General features: G+C 33.2%; 2 protein-coding genes across 3 annotated transcripts; one reads left to right on the top strand and one right to left on the bottom strand.

Moving 5' to 3' along the window:
- Positions 1–1,673: 1,673 nt before the first annotated feature.
- On the top strand, positions 1,674–5,650 carry LOC130806025 (DNA repair protein RAD51 homolog 2). Its single transcript, XM_057670913.1, has 5 exons — positions 1,674–1,870; positions 3,651–3,764; positions 3,864–4,016; positions 5,189–5,292; positions 5,408–5,650. The coding sequence occupies exons 1-4, from the start codon at positions 1,787–1,789 to the stop codon at positions 5,276–5,278; spliced, it is 441 nt and encodes a 146-aa protein (XP_057526896.1). The 5' UTR covers positions 1,674–1,786; the 3' UTR covers positions 5,279–5,292; positions 5,408–5,650.
- Positions 5,651–7,580: 1,930 nt separating this feature from the next.
- On the bottom strand, positions 7,581–18,260 carry LOC130806023 (uncharacterized). 2 transcript variants are annotated; one of them, XM_057670912.1, is made up of 15 exons: positions 18,073–18,260; positions 17,059–17,169; positions 16,354–16,481; positions 16,013–16,166; positions 15,820–15,929; positions 15,068–15,151; positions 14,927–14,975; positions 14,753–14,844; positions 13,120–13,252; positions 11,350–11,429; positions 9,812–11,280; positions 9,554–9,667; positions 8,532–9,427; positions 8,155–8,267; positions 7,581–8,002 (listed from the first exon to the last, which is right to left on the bottom strand). In XM_057670912.1, exons 2-13 carry the CDS (start codon positions 17,149–17,151, stop codon positions 8,856–8,858), a joined length of 3,078 nt encoding a protein of 1,025 aa, XP_057526895.1. In that variant the 5' UTR covers positions 17,152–17,169; positions 18,073–18,260; the 3' UTR covers positions 7,581–8,002; positions 8,155–8,267; positions 8,532–8,855. The 2 variants fall into 2 exon arrangements, with proteins under 2 accessions (XP_057526895.1, XP_057526894.1); XM_057670911.1 differs by having other exon boundaries at positions 7,581–8,267.
- Positions 18,261–20,001: the final 1,741 nt, after the last annotated feature.

Below are 20,001 nucleotides of genomic sequence, written 5' to 3'. Positions count from 1 at the left end.
GAGGGCATCTCTAAATAATTAATGAGGTTTCTCTTGGTCAAGACTATGAGTCTTTGTCATTGGACTAGTTTGGTTTTTTTAGTCAGTTTCATTTACTTTGCAATAATTACCTTTTATAAAAATATTTCTGCTATTTTTTGATTCTCATTAACATATTTTAGTTTTCTTTTAATATCATTCATACAATTCAAATGACCACATTATTTTTTTATTTTTTTGCAATATATTACTGTAACAATTTATTAGGATTGAAAGAAAAGAGTATACTCACCATTTTTAATTTTGTTGGACTTAAATTTATGGGTGTAAGCCAAACGTCGGTGCATCATTATAGTGGGTAGGAATTCCCTATTGAATGTTTGCATTACCTAGCTTGTTGGGTATTGTTATTGTTATCAATCCATTCATAATAAAAGTGTTTTTTTGGCCCTTTAAATTTACATTATAACACTTAAATAACTATTATATATGTAAGTGTTAGGGTGCAAACTCAACAGAACAGTAATAATATTTATTAAAAGTTTTACTAGACGGCTCAACTTCTCTATAGACTTGAGTTTTGAAACTTTATGTCGATGGTAAGCTAGTCTAATTGTTGGAAAAAAGTGAGGCAATTGAAGGGAAAATACAATAGGAATAGGTCAACAAAGACATAATAAGAGGAGGATAGATTAAGTAAGATCCTCGCCCAAATTTGATGATGTCAATCGGAAAGATTGATAAAATAAACAATTGAGACTATGTGGTTGAATTCGAGTTATATTTGATTTAATTTTATCTTAAAAGTATAAATTAAAATTTTCGAATTTTAACTTTTTGATATTGGATCATGAAAAAGTTAATGTGAATAATACATATTTTTACTGTTTTTATTTGCAATAATATTAACTTATAATTAACCATGAATAATTGCAACTTCTAATTTTGTTTATAGAAGGTTATTTGATAAAAAAATAAAGGTAAGTTAATCGTTAAATACAAGTTCATGTTATTATATGAAAACACTATTAAGGCCTCGTTTAGTTTAATTGATTTTTACTAGTTTTACTAATTGATACTATTTTTTATTAATTGAAACTGATTTATTGATTGTAACTGATTTTTATTTAAAAATTATAATTGAGTTTACTGATTAAAATTACTCCCTATGTTCCTTTTTATCTGTCCAGTTTAAGTTTTTTCACTATGGGAGAGAGAAATTTAAATTTTTGAAGTATATATTGAAGATAAAATATATTCATGTGGTATCTAGTTAGATTCGTTTTGAGGAGAAATTTTTTTGTATATAATTTTTAAGAATTTTTTATGATACATACTTAAAGATATTAAGACTTAAAATTTGCTTTGAAAAGGGTATAGAAAGTAAACTGGACAAACAATAAGAAACAAAGATAGTAATATTTAATGATTGCAACTAAGTTTTACTAATTCTAAGTTTCAAACTGTTATTTACTGATTATATATTTACTATTAAAACTTATTTTTACTAATTATTTACTTTTTAAAGGTGAATTAAAGAGAGCCTTAATTATTATTTAATTCATATGGCTATTCAATAATTAGTATTATCGTGAAAAATTAAGGTAAATTTGTATTTACGGTCATTTTTTCGTTGGATTATTTACGGATTACAATTCAATTTGGAGTAATTTGTTACGCTGAAAATTGCAAGCTTATAATTTGGGAAAGAAAAGGAGATATTTTATTTTTTTAGGAAAAAGTCTCTATCGCGTCGGGTTGGTATTTGGCGGGAAATCCAGTATTGAGAACGCAGGGAGTTCCGAAAATGGCGAATCGGCTTATCAGTGAAATCGGTCTTCCGAACTCCATTGCCAACATCTTTGCAGCTCGTAACATCAAAACTGCTAAGGTTTATCATTACTTCTCTTCTCTTCTCATACTCTCTGTAGTTATACTAATTTCTAATGAATGTCATATTAATACTTTTTAATTCTGAAATTGTTCCAAAACCCTAAAGTTAAAACACAGTTTGTGTTTCGTTGATTTTGCGGGAATTATTTTCGGGATTTGAGTGGTTTGAAGACTAATCAATGGATTTACAACGTTATTCAGGATCATAGTTGTTAGATGTATAAATAGTTGTAGTTTTGTGATTGTGTGAATATTGAATAGCACTCAGCGGTGGACAATTGGCTTTTAGGGTTAGATACTTCTCCGTCCTGGACTCCTTGTGAGTTTGCTACAAGAAGTAATTGAGTTGAGAGAAAGGGAGATTTGGATGGTTTAACTGACTGAACGTTTTAGCAATGTCATTTAGGATTGTAGATGTTAGATGTATTCATGTACTCCTCTGCCTCCTTGAATAAGCATTAAAGAGAAAGTGAGTTGTTTTTAAGAAAAAGTAGATATTTATGATATATGATGAGAGAGATTAATTGTATTGATGATATTGAAAGAGATTAAAATATATGAATGAAATTAGATGAGAGTGGTGTGTCTATTTCCAAAAATAGAAATGACGCAATATGAGAGGTATAACCCAAAATGGAAGATAATGCTAAATGAGACATACAAAAGGAGTATTAAGTACAAGTAGTTGTAGTTGTAGTCGTTGATTGTGTGAATAGCTCTTAGCAGTGAACTATTAACTTAGGCTAAATTTCCAGGGTTAGATACTTCTTTGTCTTGTAGTTTTTAACAAGAAATATCTGGGTTAACTGTTGAGAGAAAGGAGAGTTGGATGGTTTAATGGATTGAACAGTTAAAAAAATCATTTAGGACTTTAGTTGTTAGCTACTCTTCTTTCTCTCAAAGTCATTTAGGATTATAGTTAGATATGTACTTAGCGGCAGTCGTGTGATTGTGTGAATAGTTCTTAGCGGTGCATTATTAGCTATTAGATTAGAACCTCCTCCGTCCTTATGATTTGCTACATGTATCAAGGGTTAAGTAAAAGGGAGATTTCAATTGTTCAATTGATTGAAGGAATTGACAAAATTATTTAGGGCATCAGCTAAGCTACCATTCCATACTTATGATTTTACTAGATAGGGTGTTTGGGCTGAAAGAGAGGGAGTACATTATGAATGGGATATAAGAGAGAGAATTAGTTTGTGGATGAGATGAGGAGATATAATGCGGTCAGATATAAATAATTGTTTTAGTGGTGTATCATTAGTTCTTATTCTTTAGCTCTTAGGGTTTATTTCTTAGAACTGTTATTTAATGTACGTGTTCGGCCTAAAATAAATGTATTTTTAAAGGTGAATTAGGCAGGTTTTTGGGAAACACTCTCAAAATCTAGTATTTTTAGTTTTTCTTAATATTACTTCACAAATTATAAGCTAACAGTACTATTTAAAATAGTTTTTGACCCCCGTAAAAATACCAAAAGTTAACCAAAATCTAGGCAAGAAATGCCTTTAGCTTTGTCTACGAGTTTGCTATAATTTAAGTCTCACAATCTTAAGGTTAATGCATGCATTTGGGTATTGCTTGATTAATTTAGGTTATTGTCGCTATTTTTGTCAATCAAAAAGGTCTTGTCTTATTCCATGGGAAATTAAAAAGAACACCAAGATATGTGACTGTTTAGAAACATATGCAAAGGTAATTTATGAAAATTGAAGGATGGCACCAATAACACAAATTACAGAGTTTTATGTGAAAGCTTTAATTGTTTGTTGTAGGATGCACTTTCTTTAACAGAATTTGAGCTAATAGAGTTACTGGATGTTGGGTTAGCAGAGGTGATTTCTGCGCTTACGTACATTAGTGAAATGGTCTGCCCTCCCTTTCTAACAGTAAGCCTGCTTTTATCTGTCGCTTTTGGTATTTGTTTTTCTCTTTATTTAAAAAATATAAATCATCCTTATGACTTACTTTTGAAGCTTGGCTTATAGGCATTAATGCTTTTGGAGCAACGTGTTCAAAAAGAGCACTTGGCTGGCCATCTTCCTACAAGATTGATGGGTTTAGACAAGGCTTTGTGTGGCGGGATTCCTTTTGGTGTTGTCACTGAGCTGGTTGGTCCAGCAGGGGTTGGAAAAACACAAGTATGCCAAATACAGCTTTTTTTGAAGTTTTTGTGTATATACAATACTTTTCTTTCTTTTGAAATGAGCAGATGATAAACTGCAAAAGAGTTGAATTATCAACTGTTGCACAAATATCATGCATTCTAAATAACTCTATTATGTGAAAGAATGTTTACTACTGAAACAAATTTTCTGCCTTTTGAGTTATTAACTTCTTTTTGTTCAACAGTAGCTTTCATGGTAAATAAAACCATATCTTTTTCTATATAAGTAACTAAACTATCATACACCAAATGAACTCTGTATGGAACAACTGCTTTGTAAGTTTCTTATAATGTATATATGTCGATTTTATATGCATGTGATTTGCAACACGATGCTGAAGCAGTAGTATTATAGTGTCTATTTGAGATTTCTTTCTCAAGGCATCTTTCTCATTCAAGTTTCCTCATCTATATGGATATTGTACAAAGTTATGTAATTTGAATTTGTGATCTTATATTCTATACCATCTTTTTGTAACTATGAATCATAGATTTGTAGCTATCTCATTGTCGATGTTTCATCTTTTAGATGCTAGTATTTTGGTTTGAGTTTTCTCTTGCTTTTGCATACTTCATGTTGCATATGTTGCTTATTGACCTGATTTATTTTTCTTGAGTCAACTTTGATAGATTTAGGTGACCCCAATCTTTTGGGATTAAGAATCTAGCATTGTTGTGTGTTGTGATTTAACTTTGATAGATTGTCTTAATAATGGAATTTACCTTTGCCAAAGTGGGATGATGGTGATCTTGAATTATAATATAGGAAGAGTGGATCGTTAGCTACATGATGGACTCTCTCCGTCCAATTTGTATATTCAAAAAATAAAAATGCTTTTCATATTTTTGCTTGTATTATCAAATAAAATTTTACAAAAATGAAAATTTACTATATGTGACAGAGTCAGAGCTTTGCATTCTAGAACTTTGTTAATTACATAATTGCTTAGATTTACTACTTCTTTTGTTTGGCAATGTGAATATCATATAAGGAGTAGTGGTGATTTTTTATGTCTTAAAATGTTTGTGGTTGCATGTCTTTCTACTATAATCTCCTTCATCAAGTCGAAAGCCTTTTAAAATTTCCATCAAAACAAAAAGATTATATGTCGTAGAGAAAGATCTAATTATGTGTTGAAAATGCAGTTTTGCTTGAAGCTGGCGTTACTAGCTTCACTTCCTTCAAGCTGTGGTGGCTTAGATGGCCATGTTATTTATATTGACGTGGAGTCCTAATTCAATTCACGAAGGTAATTAAATAAGTTCTCTATGTAGGGTGATTGTTAAATAACATTTTGTGCAGGCATTAATCAGCAGGGGAAGTCCTAATTTTTATATCAGTAATTATTCAAATTACCGGTGTAGATTTGGCAAGCTTTTGTAATAAATTATGAGTTCAGACTTCAGAACATTGAAGCATCCTGTTCTGCTCTAATGCTCCAACCTTCCGTATCTTACTACTACCCAACGAGGTGAGCGTCCGTGCGGAGGTATTGTGTTTTCTGTGATTTAGATGCATCATTTTTTATTATGTTCTGTGTATCAGAAACTTCAGTTTGCATACTCTTGATGTGCGTTTTATGCTGGTTTAATATATGTTCTTGTGGAGTAGTATTGGTACAAGTAAAATTCAATTAGCAGACGAGTTACGGGGTGATTGATGAACAGTCGTCGCAATTCGTCGGTTAGCTTTAGTGATATTGGAACACTGAATCCTATATTGTTGATTTTTATTTTGTTCTTGATGGTGTGTTTCTGGACAAGAGGGATGTTGCAAGAAAGCTGGGATGCGAAGCCTAAATAATTAGTGATTGTGGCTGTATATAATTAAATAATTTACATAAAATAGATAAACCAGCTCTACAAACTGAAAACTTATAGTTGTCTTAGTTTTTGTTCATTTTCTAAGTTTGATCTGTCCTATTTAATTTACTACATAAAGTTTTCATGTTAATAACGTGTCAAATTTGGCGCTTCAAACCTCACAAATTTTTTAGTCCACCTGAATGAGTGATGCATGAACCTCAGTAAAACCGTTTTGATCCAATTTTTTTCGTGTCAATATGTGTGCTATGATGTGTCACGATTCCTATCTATTACTCGCTCTAGCATTATTCATATTGGTGGGTTAGTACTCAAATCATCTAATATTAGTATTTGTTAGTATTTGTTAAATTAACTTGTTATAAATAATTATTTTTTAAGAAGCTATATCATAACACGTTTGAAGTTAATAAAATTGATTGATCAAATTATGCCTTTAAATTAGTTATTAGTTTAGATACTCTATTAAAAAAAATTTTGCTTTCCTGTCTAAATTTTGCGAGACTAAACTATATCAAGCATATTGACAATTTGAAAAAAATTATTCTATAAAATTAAAAATTTGTTACATTTTTAAAACTTCCTCCGGTTCAAATAAATTGATTTATTTTTTATTTTCATGTGATCCAATGCACTTGTACCCTTAATATCATAAACTCAATTAAAATGCTACTTGGCAAATGAATTGTAAATACTAGGTAAGTGTAACAATTTAAAAACATACTCCAATCTCTTCAAACGCAAGTCCCAATTTAGTTCTATATGCTTTCCAACATATTGATTTCCATTATGTATAATTATAAATTATAAAAGGCAAGTATATTAGAAAAATTTTTAAATAAGAGTAAAATACAAAGTGACTTCTATATATCGCCAAAAAACCAAATAGGACTAATATGCAGCAGAAGAGAGTAGTAATTATAGTTTGGTAACTAGGGGTCATTAAGGTTACCACACGGTGAAACCCACCCAGCTTATCCACAAAAATGAGCTACTCTTCTTCCTTACAAACTCACAAGGACGGAAGAAGTATAAATTATAATGACACTTGCCTAAACTTGTAACATTGCCTAAACTGAGTAAGAAATGGGTAAAGAACAACTGTGCAAATAAAGCTCCTCCCATCATCCACAAAAAATCTTTACCATAAACCCAGGAAAATTCAATACCACTAACATCACAATTCCAATACATATTCTCATGGAGCTGCTACAACCGCCCTATATGCCATCAGTCCCAAACTAACTGCTCCAAATTCCATCCTCATTCATTACCATTCTACCACCACTCTGGCATAGATTTTTTCGGTGTATTTTTCACTCCCGTTTCTTTTTCAAACATTAGTTATAACTTATAACATGATCAGCAAGACTGACATAGCACATACTTGCAAACACATTTTAGAAACATTAGAAAAATTTAAACTCTGTTCAAAATAGCCGTCACATTGCCGTCTACTAAGAGCATTTCATAACTCGACCTATCTCGTAGAGGATCATAATAAATCACTGCAAACCAAGCAAAATAAAACCAGCATTTTGGAGCCACACTAGCTGCTCTAGGACTCAAATACAAATCAGGAATAAATTAATCTAACAAAACCCATTATGTATCATTGTATTAACCCCCCCCCCCCCCCCCCCCCCCCCAAATGTCATTAAGTGGCTACGGCTCCCACCTAATCACACCTACAAGGTGTTTCGAGTGTCGGATATACACAACCTTACGTCTTATTTAATGATAACAAAAATGTTTCCAATAGACCTTCATCGAATAGCTTGATGTAGGAGCACATACCAACTTTAAGCCAAGAAACAGTCTAGCTTGGCAGAACTGCCAGTCTTGAAACAGTCAAGCCATGCCACTGGCATTGCTATAGCCTATAAGCATTTCAAAATAACCGATAGTACCATAGAGAATTTTGCAGTAAAGCTTATAAGTTATACACCGATTTCTTAGATAACAAAATCGAACAATTTGGGTAAAAGGTATTCACTTATGAAGTGTGATACACATCTGCTGGGCAGTCAGCTAGGTAATTTAAGGATCTTTGTTCAGAAGGCAATTGCATCAAGAACACAAAAGGGCAGCATGTAGATAGAATCAAAATTGATGAGCACAATCCTTGTAATTCGGCTTTTGACAATGCAGTTGCATGAATCACCAAAAAACAAAAAAAGAAAACTCATTGACTTGTAATAAAACTAAATAGAGTATATACCATATTATCGACAGCATTATAATTTGAAATATCAACAGCAAAAATTTTGTATTTCCATCTCACTCACAGAATTGGGGAGTATTAATCTGAGCGGGAGCAGACAGCAGAACGGATGATCCTACACATGACCAGACAGAACAACATCTAAATCTTTTGTCCCACTCTGAAGCAGCATTAAACCTGAAATTAAGAGCCATTCACAATATGTTTTAAAATGGCATATAATTAAAAAAATTCCATCATTTGTAACATATTCATCAGGTTGCATGTTGTGGTTCAAAAGACGACGATGTGCACTCACATCTTTTCCAAAGAAAAACTCATCCCCCTAATAAAAGACGAACTTATTGAAAAGAAAGTAGTCTCAATGCAAGAAATTGTAGATCCAGATAACCGAGTAGGCCAAGCATGAACCAAAAAATACCAGGGAAACACAAAAAATACCTGCTACAATAGAGGGTATTCTTCCACTTCCAGCACATGAAGTACATTATCCCTAAACTTAACGCTGGCAACCCAGTTGGAATCCAAGGCACACCATTACATAAACCAATCTCAAGAACCCAGTAAATTCCATGTGATGCATCCCACAACATATCTGCAAGCTCCATTTATCAGCATCAAATAATCATCTGTCAAGCTTCCCAAAAAGATTAGTCAAAAGAAAAGTCTGCCTGCCCCAAGGACATTGCTATCCTCCAGAACAGGATATTTATGTGTCTCCCTCTACATAAGTTGGCACTCAGACCAAAAGAATTAGGATGATAATCACATCCCAAAACTCCTGTTGTATAGATCTCCGAAATTTGTCATTCGGAACTTGGCATCTTCATAACCCCCAAAAAAATTGTTTATTCCATGTCTATCATTTCTAAGGAGCTCCCCCATGCTAATATCAGTTGCACCTTGAAGTTCACTCCAACCATCCCAAGGGCCATTGGAGACTACAGTGTTTCTAGGCTGCTGGTGAGAAAACTGTGAAAATGGTACATGATTACTAGCTTGGGACTGGTCTATATGTCGTGATGTGAAGCCATAGGTGTCATTTGGTGGAGAGAAGTTATCCCTAACCTCATTATATCTAAAGTTCTGATGAGGTGAAAGAGATCTTTGCATCAATAGCTTAAGTCTTGAATCATTTTCAAACACATGCGACTGTACAGGGAAGGTCGGTCTCATGTCTAGAGATGAATTGTTAAGTCCACCAGGGAGACTCCCTTTACCAACAGCCAAAATTGCAGGATCCCTGAATTCAATATCATCGGTAAAACTCATGTTACCACTAGGTGATGCCTGGTAAGGGTTTCTCAAAAATGAAGATGTGTCAACCAAATGATTTCCTTCAAAGAAAAACACAAGAAAATAATTCATTAAACTGTTAGCAAGAATTGAATTGTCAAAGGGAAAAAGACAGCGATAAAAAGAAATAGAAGATACACAGGGGAAATAGCAGGAGGGTCACTAACCAGACTTCAATATGTTGAAAGACTGATCACTTCTATCGTGCGAAGGGAAGCCAGGCGGTGGTGGCCTAGTTGGTGTAGAAAAACCAGGCGGTGCTGAAATCTGTGACCTAGAGACTGAAGTTCAGATAATGAAACCATTTTAGTGAGGAAGTCATTAAGCAATCAGGGAAAAATTTAAGCCCTGTAACATCTTACAAAGGGAAATAATAATCAGAATTTTCCATTTCTAAAAAAAGGTCCAGGGAGAATGATACTCACGAGAAACCCTGTTAGATGAAAAAATGGAATGGCCACTAGTCAAATTATCTGATAACTCGGTGTTGCCATTAGAAAATGCAAAACCGTTGCCAATTCTTTCAAGATACTGGTCTCTACCCCCAAGAAACTCCTGCCCAAAAGAGGGATTCCTCGTCGTTTGGCTGACATTGCCAAGTGAAGGCTCAATATCAAACAAATGATTTCTAGTATCCTGCCTTGCGAAAGAAAATCTTGACTGGTTGCTATTCTGACCTTTCCAGGAACCGTCCATTTTGACAGGAACCTCTTGCTTATCTGTTTCACGCAACAACTTGGCCAAAGTTTGTGGAGATGTCAAAGAATCATCCCAAGAATCAAGGTCCAGTGACAGGATATTTGATATTATGTTGTTTTCTCCCATGTCCAGAGCTGGCTGAGGATTAAAATTAGAAAACTCGGGATCAAATTTTCCTAAATGATTCCCTTGCCCACCCTTCAATAACATAGAACAATCCTGATCTGAAGTATGGCCAACACAATGGTCTAAAAACCCATTAGAGGCAACAGATGCACTAGAAAGATTAGGTGTCAAACATTCATCAGATATACTATTTACAGTTAGGGGATTAATAGAATAAGTTACTGCAGAATCAGCATCAGTGAATGGCTGTAAAGGAACCCTTAAATGGTTTAAAAGATGAAGCGGAGATGATGCAGGTATTGCTGTCTGATTGACAACTATGGCATCTCGAAGTCTTTGATTGTTAAAATCATCTTCTGTTTCAGAAGTCAAATTTTGTATAACAGAAGCTTGGGGATCTGATATCAAATTGGATACTTCATTGTGAGTAGTCAAAAAATCAACAGAAGTTGTGGCTTTGCCAGAAGCAACCGAAGAAGATGAATGTTCCTGAAGCCTCTCAGAATCATGCCAAAGTAAACCTTGACTCCTAGGCTGTAAGGAATCATTCAAACTCAAACCATTAGGTCGAACACCCTCAAAATGTTCACTGTTTGATTGTTTGTCAATGCTAATAGATGAAATCTCAGAGCATAGTTTCTGCATCTTCCCATCCCCAATTAAACTACTTCCCTTGTCTTCACAGGGAGAATAAGGGCGTTCATCTACAGAACTTATCTTAGTAACCTTCTCACTAACTTCTAAATCATTATCCCTTGAGGGTGAACAAGAAGATTTGCCGACTGAAGGATCCAAAAGGGTAGAAGACCCCTCCGAAACATTTCTCTGAGAATTTATAGCATACTGCTTCACGTTAACAGAATTTTCTAATGTATATTTAGTTTGCCTTGCATGAGTTTCTTCATTAGACACCTGCTTCTTTCCAGTATCACTGGGATGAATAGAAGATTGTACGGAGCCAGATACCGTTGTTGCAAGAACTTGTGGTCCATTAATTGTTTCAGCCTTCTGCTTTATTGGGCCATTTGTACAAGCTGAGCTTCCAGTCGGAGGATTGCAACGTGCTCCCCTAAAACAGAAACATAACTCAATAACAATGAAGAACACAATAAAAAAATTGAGCATAACATTCGCATACCATGATGCGGCTGCAGGCAGAGCACCAGATCTACCAGAACTACTATTGGGCGGTGAAACTTTGGTGCAGCTAGCCGAAGTCTGCAACCAATCAGCAAATATCAGAGGCGAAACTAAAAACATAATAGACGCTCAGAAACAACTATCACACGCTTCACTACTAATACTAATACTAAAGGCTGTCTGAATCTCAAATTAAATATAGGCTGACAAAGTGTGACATGAATATTAGGAATCAGTTAAGTGTGGAGCTTTAGGAAATAGACAAAAATACAAGAATATATAAGTGAAGAGAAACTTAACTAGCTTCAGAATTAAAATTAAAAAAATGAGAGATCAAGCGTGATAAAATTAAAAAAATTAGCATACAAGATGATACACAACGGTATAATCAGTCTTGTATCAGAAAAGGCACTCCTAATAGATTCAAACAATTAAATTAACTAATCATATTTTCATCCCCAATCCATGGGCAATCACTGCTCCAATCTCACATTTTTTGAAAAAAAAAAAAAAAGCACTTCAGTAGGTGATGCAACACTGACAACAGAACAAAAGGCATGACATCAACCATACATTTAACGACAATTACCATGTCAGAGAACTACCCCTTATGATATCCAAACAAAAAACCATTATTTAAAATAAAAAAAAAAGGGATAAGAAAAGCAAAACTCAACCAAAGACTGCTCATACCTGTTTAGCCTACAAACCAGCACCATGCTACACAACACAAGTGCATTTCTAACACTGCTTTTGGTTGCTCATTAATTTGTACATGAGCACAAGTAATAAGTAGCAAAATCAACACAAAAGCAAAATAGAGATGTCGTTAACCCCAGACCACCAGCAAAATTCTTCAATATCTCAAAGAATAAAAGACTATCAAAACCCCTCAAAATAACCAATAAAAATCATGAATTGATTTGATGTTATGACAACCAATTTCAAGTATAAATTTTGAAAGTTCAAGTTCAAAAGTTGTGTGACAATAAAAAATTAATTATGCAATAAAAATTAATCACTTTTTCTAGTTTACGACATTATTCAGATTTCAAAAATAGAATCCTGATTGTGCAATACATTGATCATATATGCAAAAAAGAAGTGCTTTGTACAGTTCCAACACTCCAGCTGACATTTGGCTGTGAATACTAGATCGAGTCGAATCTTGTTTGTGTCTGGGCTTGTGTGTGCATCTCCATGCAAGACAATAATGCATGGGAAGTTGCATGTCCAAGCCACAATTTCAGCCACAATTTCTAGTTAATCTAGAACAATCTAATTGCCAAATTTCAGCAATCATTTAACCTTAGATAGAGTACAAGTTTAGAGTTGAAGAATCCTAGAAGAGGGGAAGGTCTTTAAGCATGAATAGAAATAGTAATTTTGATTTTGTTTTACGTCAATATCACTCCCAGCTGACAGATACAAACTAGATTCGAAGATTGAAATTAGAAATCTTTATTTTGGAAAATGCATGGCACAACTTTATAGGTTCCTATTGTGAATTTGTGATATCATGGATAGTGAAACATGACAAGTATGACACTTGATGCATTGTTTCCATGCTCCATCACCAAAACAAACAATACAAATAAAAGGTGAGCACTTTTATTTCTGTTCAATATTATACCCTGGTATTATGTATGACATAATTGGATTATAAAACGTAAGTGGCACATATTTGTTACAGAAATCAACCACAATCAATTTCACAGAACTAGCATAAGGATGAAAAGAAGGTTTTCCAAGTGACAAGAAGCCTTACATTTGAAGAAGCTTTTACAATAGGCTTCACTGTTACAACAGAACTATTGTTGCAATAATCATCCGCCGGAGGAGGCAAAACATCTCCAGAACGCCGTTGCATGTTATTTGTAACTCCAGTAATCTGCTGAACCCTAATCCCAAAGAAACAGTTGACATTCACATGCACACCATGAAAAGAATTTAAAAAATACAAAACTATCCACAAAAGCAAGCAAGAATATCCAAGTTCAATAGAGCATTTGCCTAAACGTATATTACACATTTCAGCCCTTGAATAACCATCTTGCAACAAACAATATAATGCACCAAAGACATACATCTATCGCTAAATAAAACTCCCGATATTTGCAGCTACATCAAAAACTTCTTTTGTCATGTTCTCCAACACTCCAACACAACTTTGACACTTAAAATGTTTATTATTCAATTACAACAGCAATACACAACCCAATTACACAGTGAACCATTCTAATGCCCTGATGCCAATCCCGCCAAGATAGCGTTTTGGAGTCAGATGTACGCAACATTATCCTACTTAGCGGTATCAAAAAAGTTGTTTCCTATTGATCCTTAGTAACAAACATCATTAGTGTACATGTTTTTATGAGTCATTTAAATATAATCTATTATAGTCCGAAATAAAAGTAACTAAATGTTTCCCACCGAAATGATAAAGGACAGACATAACCCCAATTACACATATGGATGAAAATTATAAAATGCTGAATTTTAAAAGGCAAACATTGAAGAAATCTTACTTAATCCAATTACAGATGGATGAAGATCATACAAAAAGTCCACATTTAAGACATCCAACTAGATCCCATTTCACCAAATGACAAATTAATAGTTTGAATGTGTATATAGACCTCAAAACAGTAAATGTTTCACTTATCTGCGAATAGAGAAGTGAACCACAAGGTCCACATCCAATTGGAAAAAAAGATTGAGGGATCAATTTCAATTATCAAAATTTCATGCTAAACTGTATTTATAATTTTCCATCACCGCATTATTGTAAATAATATGAGAAAGTTCCAACTTATAAAAAAAGAAAATGGCAACTGTTCTGGCATGACACTAGAAATTTGATCTATTGTTTCAAGAAACTATTATCTACATCTTTGACTAAAGAGAAAATGTGTAAACAGATACAACCATATGCATCAAAGCAAGAAAACAATAATCCCACAAACAGAATAGTAAGATACTATCTATTTGAACTAAGCATCAATAACGAAAATCAAGGATTAAAACAGAGCTTTCCTCGATAATTTGGCTTCACAAACCAACTTAACATATATTATTTTCTTAGGATGCAACATATTGCAGAGGCTGCAATCACTCTTGTACTCTATTACACGACTCCTACCGCAATCACCTAAATCAAAATTTGAGTAGGCTATTTCATAGATAAGGTTGCAACCATGACTGCATTACATAAAACCCTACATTCTCTATTCTGGTCTCCCAAACATCAGTGGCTATTAAGGCCAAGATATATATCAATTGCATTATATAAAAAATCTAAGTTTGAAGTAAGCTAATTTAGAAACAATGCCCAATTCAAAAGTCTTACAGCCATCATTGAAAAATCTTGAAAAAACAGGTAACTGTAGACATATCCATACCTTGAGTATGCAGAGATGATTTCATCTTTAGTAAAGCTATCCTCTTGTGAACCAATCTCATGTAAGTAGAGACATTCAGGATTGCTGCAGGGCTGCAACAAAGCAAACAAACGTCATGAGAAACAAGATTGTTGAGCAGAATAGCGGTTTGAAAATCAAATCAATTTATTATACCGAATTTCTCAGCCATGCATGACAATACTTTGTGGTTCCGAAGCACGCCCTGCAAAACAGAATTGTTATCTTCAATGCTAAAGAATAATGCATTACATACGAAGCACCAAGAAGTTTAGTAAACCACAGCTAATAACCCACTTCAAAGGTCGCCCATCCAAAATAAACGCATGCACGGACTGAATGCATCGAACTGCTTCCTCTTCCTTTGAGTATGTAATATATCTGAAAATTCAAAAAGAAAAAGGAAAGGCATAATAAGAAATGGACCAGCACATAGGATATAACTTCCATTAATTTATTCTTTTATGTATCTCAATGCCAATGCAACTACAACGCTCAAGCAGCACCACACACATTACTCTGGTACAAATGGATGCCAAGCAAGCTGATAAGCTTAAATTTGGCATTATTAAAAAAATAAAAAATCCTACTATATTTTCTTATATGCCTCGTCCATTTTAAAAAAGGCTTCAGCATTAAATAGTAACACCTATTTAAATAACAAAAAAAAAAAGCATTATCAAGCTCTAGCGGTCTTTTTCTCATCCTATCACATTTCATATGAAGCATAAAAGTTATATACCAATGAACTTTCATAATGAAGAAAGACTCAATCCTGGAAACAGTAATTCATATCCATGCAAATCCCGAATATAATATCAATATTCCTAACAAAAATCATTGAACATTCGGTTCGAGTGCCTAGTCCATGCGAATCCTCTCATGCAACCAACCTATCTCAATTCTTACCAATAATTATGAAGAATCGTACACTTACAGCAAAAAGAAAACAAGAAGCCACCAAAGAAAACATGAAGAAACGGAAGAATACCAAACAGATGAAAGCCACAAGACGCAAAATTTTTTCACATATAGTTGACTGGACTTACACACTACATGTATTGTTTGCAAACTGCTGAATATTGCCAGCTGAAGTTCGAGATATAGACACCTTCAAAACCTTCCCATACTGGCCAAAATACTCTCGTTGTTGAAGACGCTGCCAGAAAACAGTGAGAAGTGAACCACCAAACTAGCATCCCAAATAAAATTGACAACAATAGAGGAAAACAAAAGACTCACATCTTCATCTGCTAGATCAAGAGGTAAGCCACTTATGTAGACAAGATTTCTCTGAATAACACGAACACTATTCAACTGTTTCCTGCTTTCAGACATTTTTGTCTTGGCTTTTTGTGCCTTTTGCTTCTTTTCCATATTAATCTCTGCTACCAATCTGATCAAAGAAACATCAAAGGAACAAATTTTAAATCATTCAACAGATCACATGCGTTTGGAATCAAGGCTTTGGCATTGTTCTTGAAACACATGTTTTTTGATCTTATTGGTTCAAGCTAGGAGCTAAAAGATGTCTTAAGCATCATCAGCTTTATCCATGACACCAAAGTATATTTAAAACTAACCTTTCATTACTTTCAGCCATCCTTACAATTTTGTCCTTGTCATATGGAGTGCGGCAAGCTGGGCAGCGTCCCTCTGACTCATCTTTCTCAGCCAAATCCAAGAGTTGATGCCAACACCACACACAAATCTGCAAGCGACGACAATTAAATCAAAACATTGTTTGACAAAAGAAATCAGCTGATGTACCTAGGAAAAAAATGTTTGAACTAAGTCAACAGCAAAGAAATGTTTAAACTTAAGACTCCAAAGAAAATATGACAATAATGATGCATAATAAAACAGCAATACAACGAACTTGAAATTCAACTTCAATGGAATTTAAAAGTTTGGACAAAATATTGTAGCTCCCATCGAAACTTAACCTTGCTCTCTGTTAGGAAAACCCAATTTTACAAAGAAAATATCACATAGAATTCTATTGCCCATGATGTGATCATTATCCACCCAAAATGATGTCAATGCAAGAAATTCAAAAAAATTTCCTTCATCTCCTGAAGCCCATGAAAAAACAAGCAGTGATTTTACTTCTTGGCCCTAAACTGGACAATCACACCAAGTAGCCATGTAGCTTGAAAATTTAGTATTCCAATTTGCATGACAGATAGCATAACCACTAAAAATGTTTAACCAGATCATTCGAAAGCTTCACATTTAGAAAAAAAATTGAACACAAGAAAACAAACGAAAAGGAGACAACTCTCAACCTCATAACCACACTTGCAGGGCTTCAATTGCTGATCAGTGAAATCCATCTCCTCGGCACAAAGAGGACAGGTCTTTTCACCCTGGTCACTCATGGTTGATCTAAATGGAATCTGATAAAAAGAGCATAAAAAATCAATCAGAACACACACAAAATAATAATCCTAACCACAGACACTGCTGCAAGGATACAGCTTTCACTACATGACGAATATTAAAAGTCTACATTGGGCAGAGACAATATCAAAATATCACAATTCATCCCAATTTCATTAAGTGACTCCCACCTAGTCTTAGGGTTGGATGTACGCAGCCTAACCTTACCCTTGTAATAACAAAAAGATTATTTTCATTTGACATTTATCAACTAGCACCATACACAACTTCACATAGATTTCACTATAATCCAAAACCAATAGAAGTATAAATCTTTTGCAGCATATAGAAGTGACAATAAACAGATCAAACAAAATGAAAAGAAAACTAATTCTAACTTTGCTAGCACGAATCGGGCGTGCATGCATACATCAATCTCAACAAGGACACATAATCCCACAAACCAATAACTAAAAATTCCAATACCGAATTTATAAACCTTCAATTGAAGAGAAGCCGATTCTAATTGCAAATGAATAATTGAGCACCTAAACTGGACTATAATCCAACCCAATTCCACAGCCTGCCTAAAGTATAATCTAAACAATAAAAAAATAAGTAAAATAGTTTAAATCATGTAGAGCACAATAATCGAAGATCCGATTAAACGAATTAGAGCAGACGAAAATCAATCAAACGAAATATTCAACGTAAAAACATATGAAAATCCTAGAATCAAAAGTAAACAAAAATCAAATTAAAAAACAACGGAAATAAAAATTAGGTTAACAATCGATAAAAATTGAAAGTAGAAAGATGAACACTGGACCACAATTGAAGATCTCTAAAAAAAATTGAAAAACTTTCAAAAGGAAGGTGAAATAGAGAAACAAATTGAGTGAAGCAGGATAATAACTTACAGTGGACAGATCGAGAAGACGATGAATCTGCGAGCGTAGGAGGACTAGAGCGGACGAGGAGAGAGAAAGCTTGTAAGAGGATGAGGAACGCGAGATGGGGAAGATGAGAGAGAAAGACGAAAAATATACCAAAGGCAGAGAGAGAAAATGTAGTAATACGGCCCTGTAATGTTTGGGTTGTGAAAACTTAGGATGAGACTATATGAGATGAGATGAATACGAGAAATTGAAAATCCTATCACTTTTTTGGAAAAAAATAATCAACTTTTTCCATGTCGTTTAAAAGAAGAAAAGATATAAAAAATTAATATTATAAAGTGTATGAAATTAGATTATTTAAATAAGATTTTACTTTTCTTACGCAATAAATGGCAACCGCAATGAATAAAGTAAGTGTGAATGATTATTAGTGTCAATAATCGTAATGTAAGAAGTATTTTTGAATGGACGAATTATTAGAACAAATTGTTACTTCTTTCGTTCAAATTACTTGTAACATTAAAAATATTTCATTATTATTCATTACTCTTAATTGATTAGTTTTTATATTTATAAGTTAAAACATAGTTAAATGAGATCTTATTTGATTTGTTTCAATGCAAATTATTGGTATCAAATTTTTAATATAGATACTAAGGAATGTACAAGTGTATTAGACTGCGATCCTGTATGAAAAGTCAAATGTTGCAAGTATGCTAGAATGGATAAAGTATATGGGATGGTCTCGCAGCAAAAGGCATCCATGTATGTGTTGATACAAAATATTAGATCGTCTCACTGAGAGACGGTCTCTCACAAGAGTAGCCCAATCATTTTTTAGTATTTATCATTAAAGCTTATTTTATATATTGCGACTAATTTGTAAGAAAAAATATCGTCAAATGGGAACTTAATAGAATCATCGAATCCTATATTTTCATTATATTAAATTTTAATTATTTTTAATTATATAGTATAACTCAAAATATAAATGATCAAAATAACATATTGGTAAAATTTTCTGAGAATGATATGAAACACAGGAAGTATTTTTTTATCCCATTAAATGATCAAAACATATTTAGATTAAATTTGGCTGCACCAAATCAAACCTATGACTATACTTACAGAGTTACAGCCCCAACTCAATGATTGTTGTTAATTAGACTCAAACTTTGACCTTAAAAGGTTTAGGTTGAAATTTTTATTGAACAATTATTTGATACGAGACTGTGTATTAGGTGACGAATTTATATAATTAGATTATTTTTTTAATTATTTTTTAAAATGATAAATAATAATTTTAATAGACTAGATGTATACGAACCAATTTAGTGATGATAATCTCACATGAGATCCTTCATTTTATTTAAGAATTTAAGTTGATTCAAATACTCATTATTTTGCTATGATTTTTACTACTAGTAGATGAAGTGATAAGATAAAAACGTGGATGAAAACTATATAAATGATGTAAGTTATGTAAGTTATGTCCAAAAAACAAATATTGCAAAATTCATAGGACGAGAAGAAAGAAACATTATGTAATGAGACAGAGGGAGTAGATAACTCCACCTCATTTGTTTATCTTTTAAGTTAATATAGGATGTAGGATAAGATCGTTAGATTTATAAAAATTACGTATTATTTACTTCCCCTGGTTTTTAATAGTTATTATACCTCTGTTTTTTACGCTATTTAATGCATAATTTAATTTTTAATTTCATATGATAAAAAATTTTTAAAAATTAATATTATAAAAATATGCATTAATACGAACCAAATAAAATCAATTAATAAGTAATTATTATAGAAACTGTAGCAACTATTAAAATCGGAGGAAGTAGTACTGATTATCAAACGCCTGGTAAAAATATGAGATATACTAATAATGAAAGTAAATTTGAGAGTTGCTTATAATTTGGATGCTATCATGAACTTGACAATTGC

The sequence above is a fragment of the Amaranthus tricolor genome, chromosome 2 (assembly GCF_026212465.1).
Source record: "Amaranthus tricolor cultivar Red isolate AtriRed21 chromosome 2, ASM2621246v1, whole genome shotgun sequence".
NCBI lineage: Eukaryota > Viridiplantae > Streptophyta > Magnoliopsida > Caryophyllales > Amaranthaceae > Amaranthus > Amaranthus tricolor.
The sequence above is the reverse complement of the archived record's forward strand: the minus strand, read 5'-3'. Positions and strand labels throughout refer to the sequence as shown.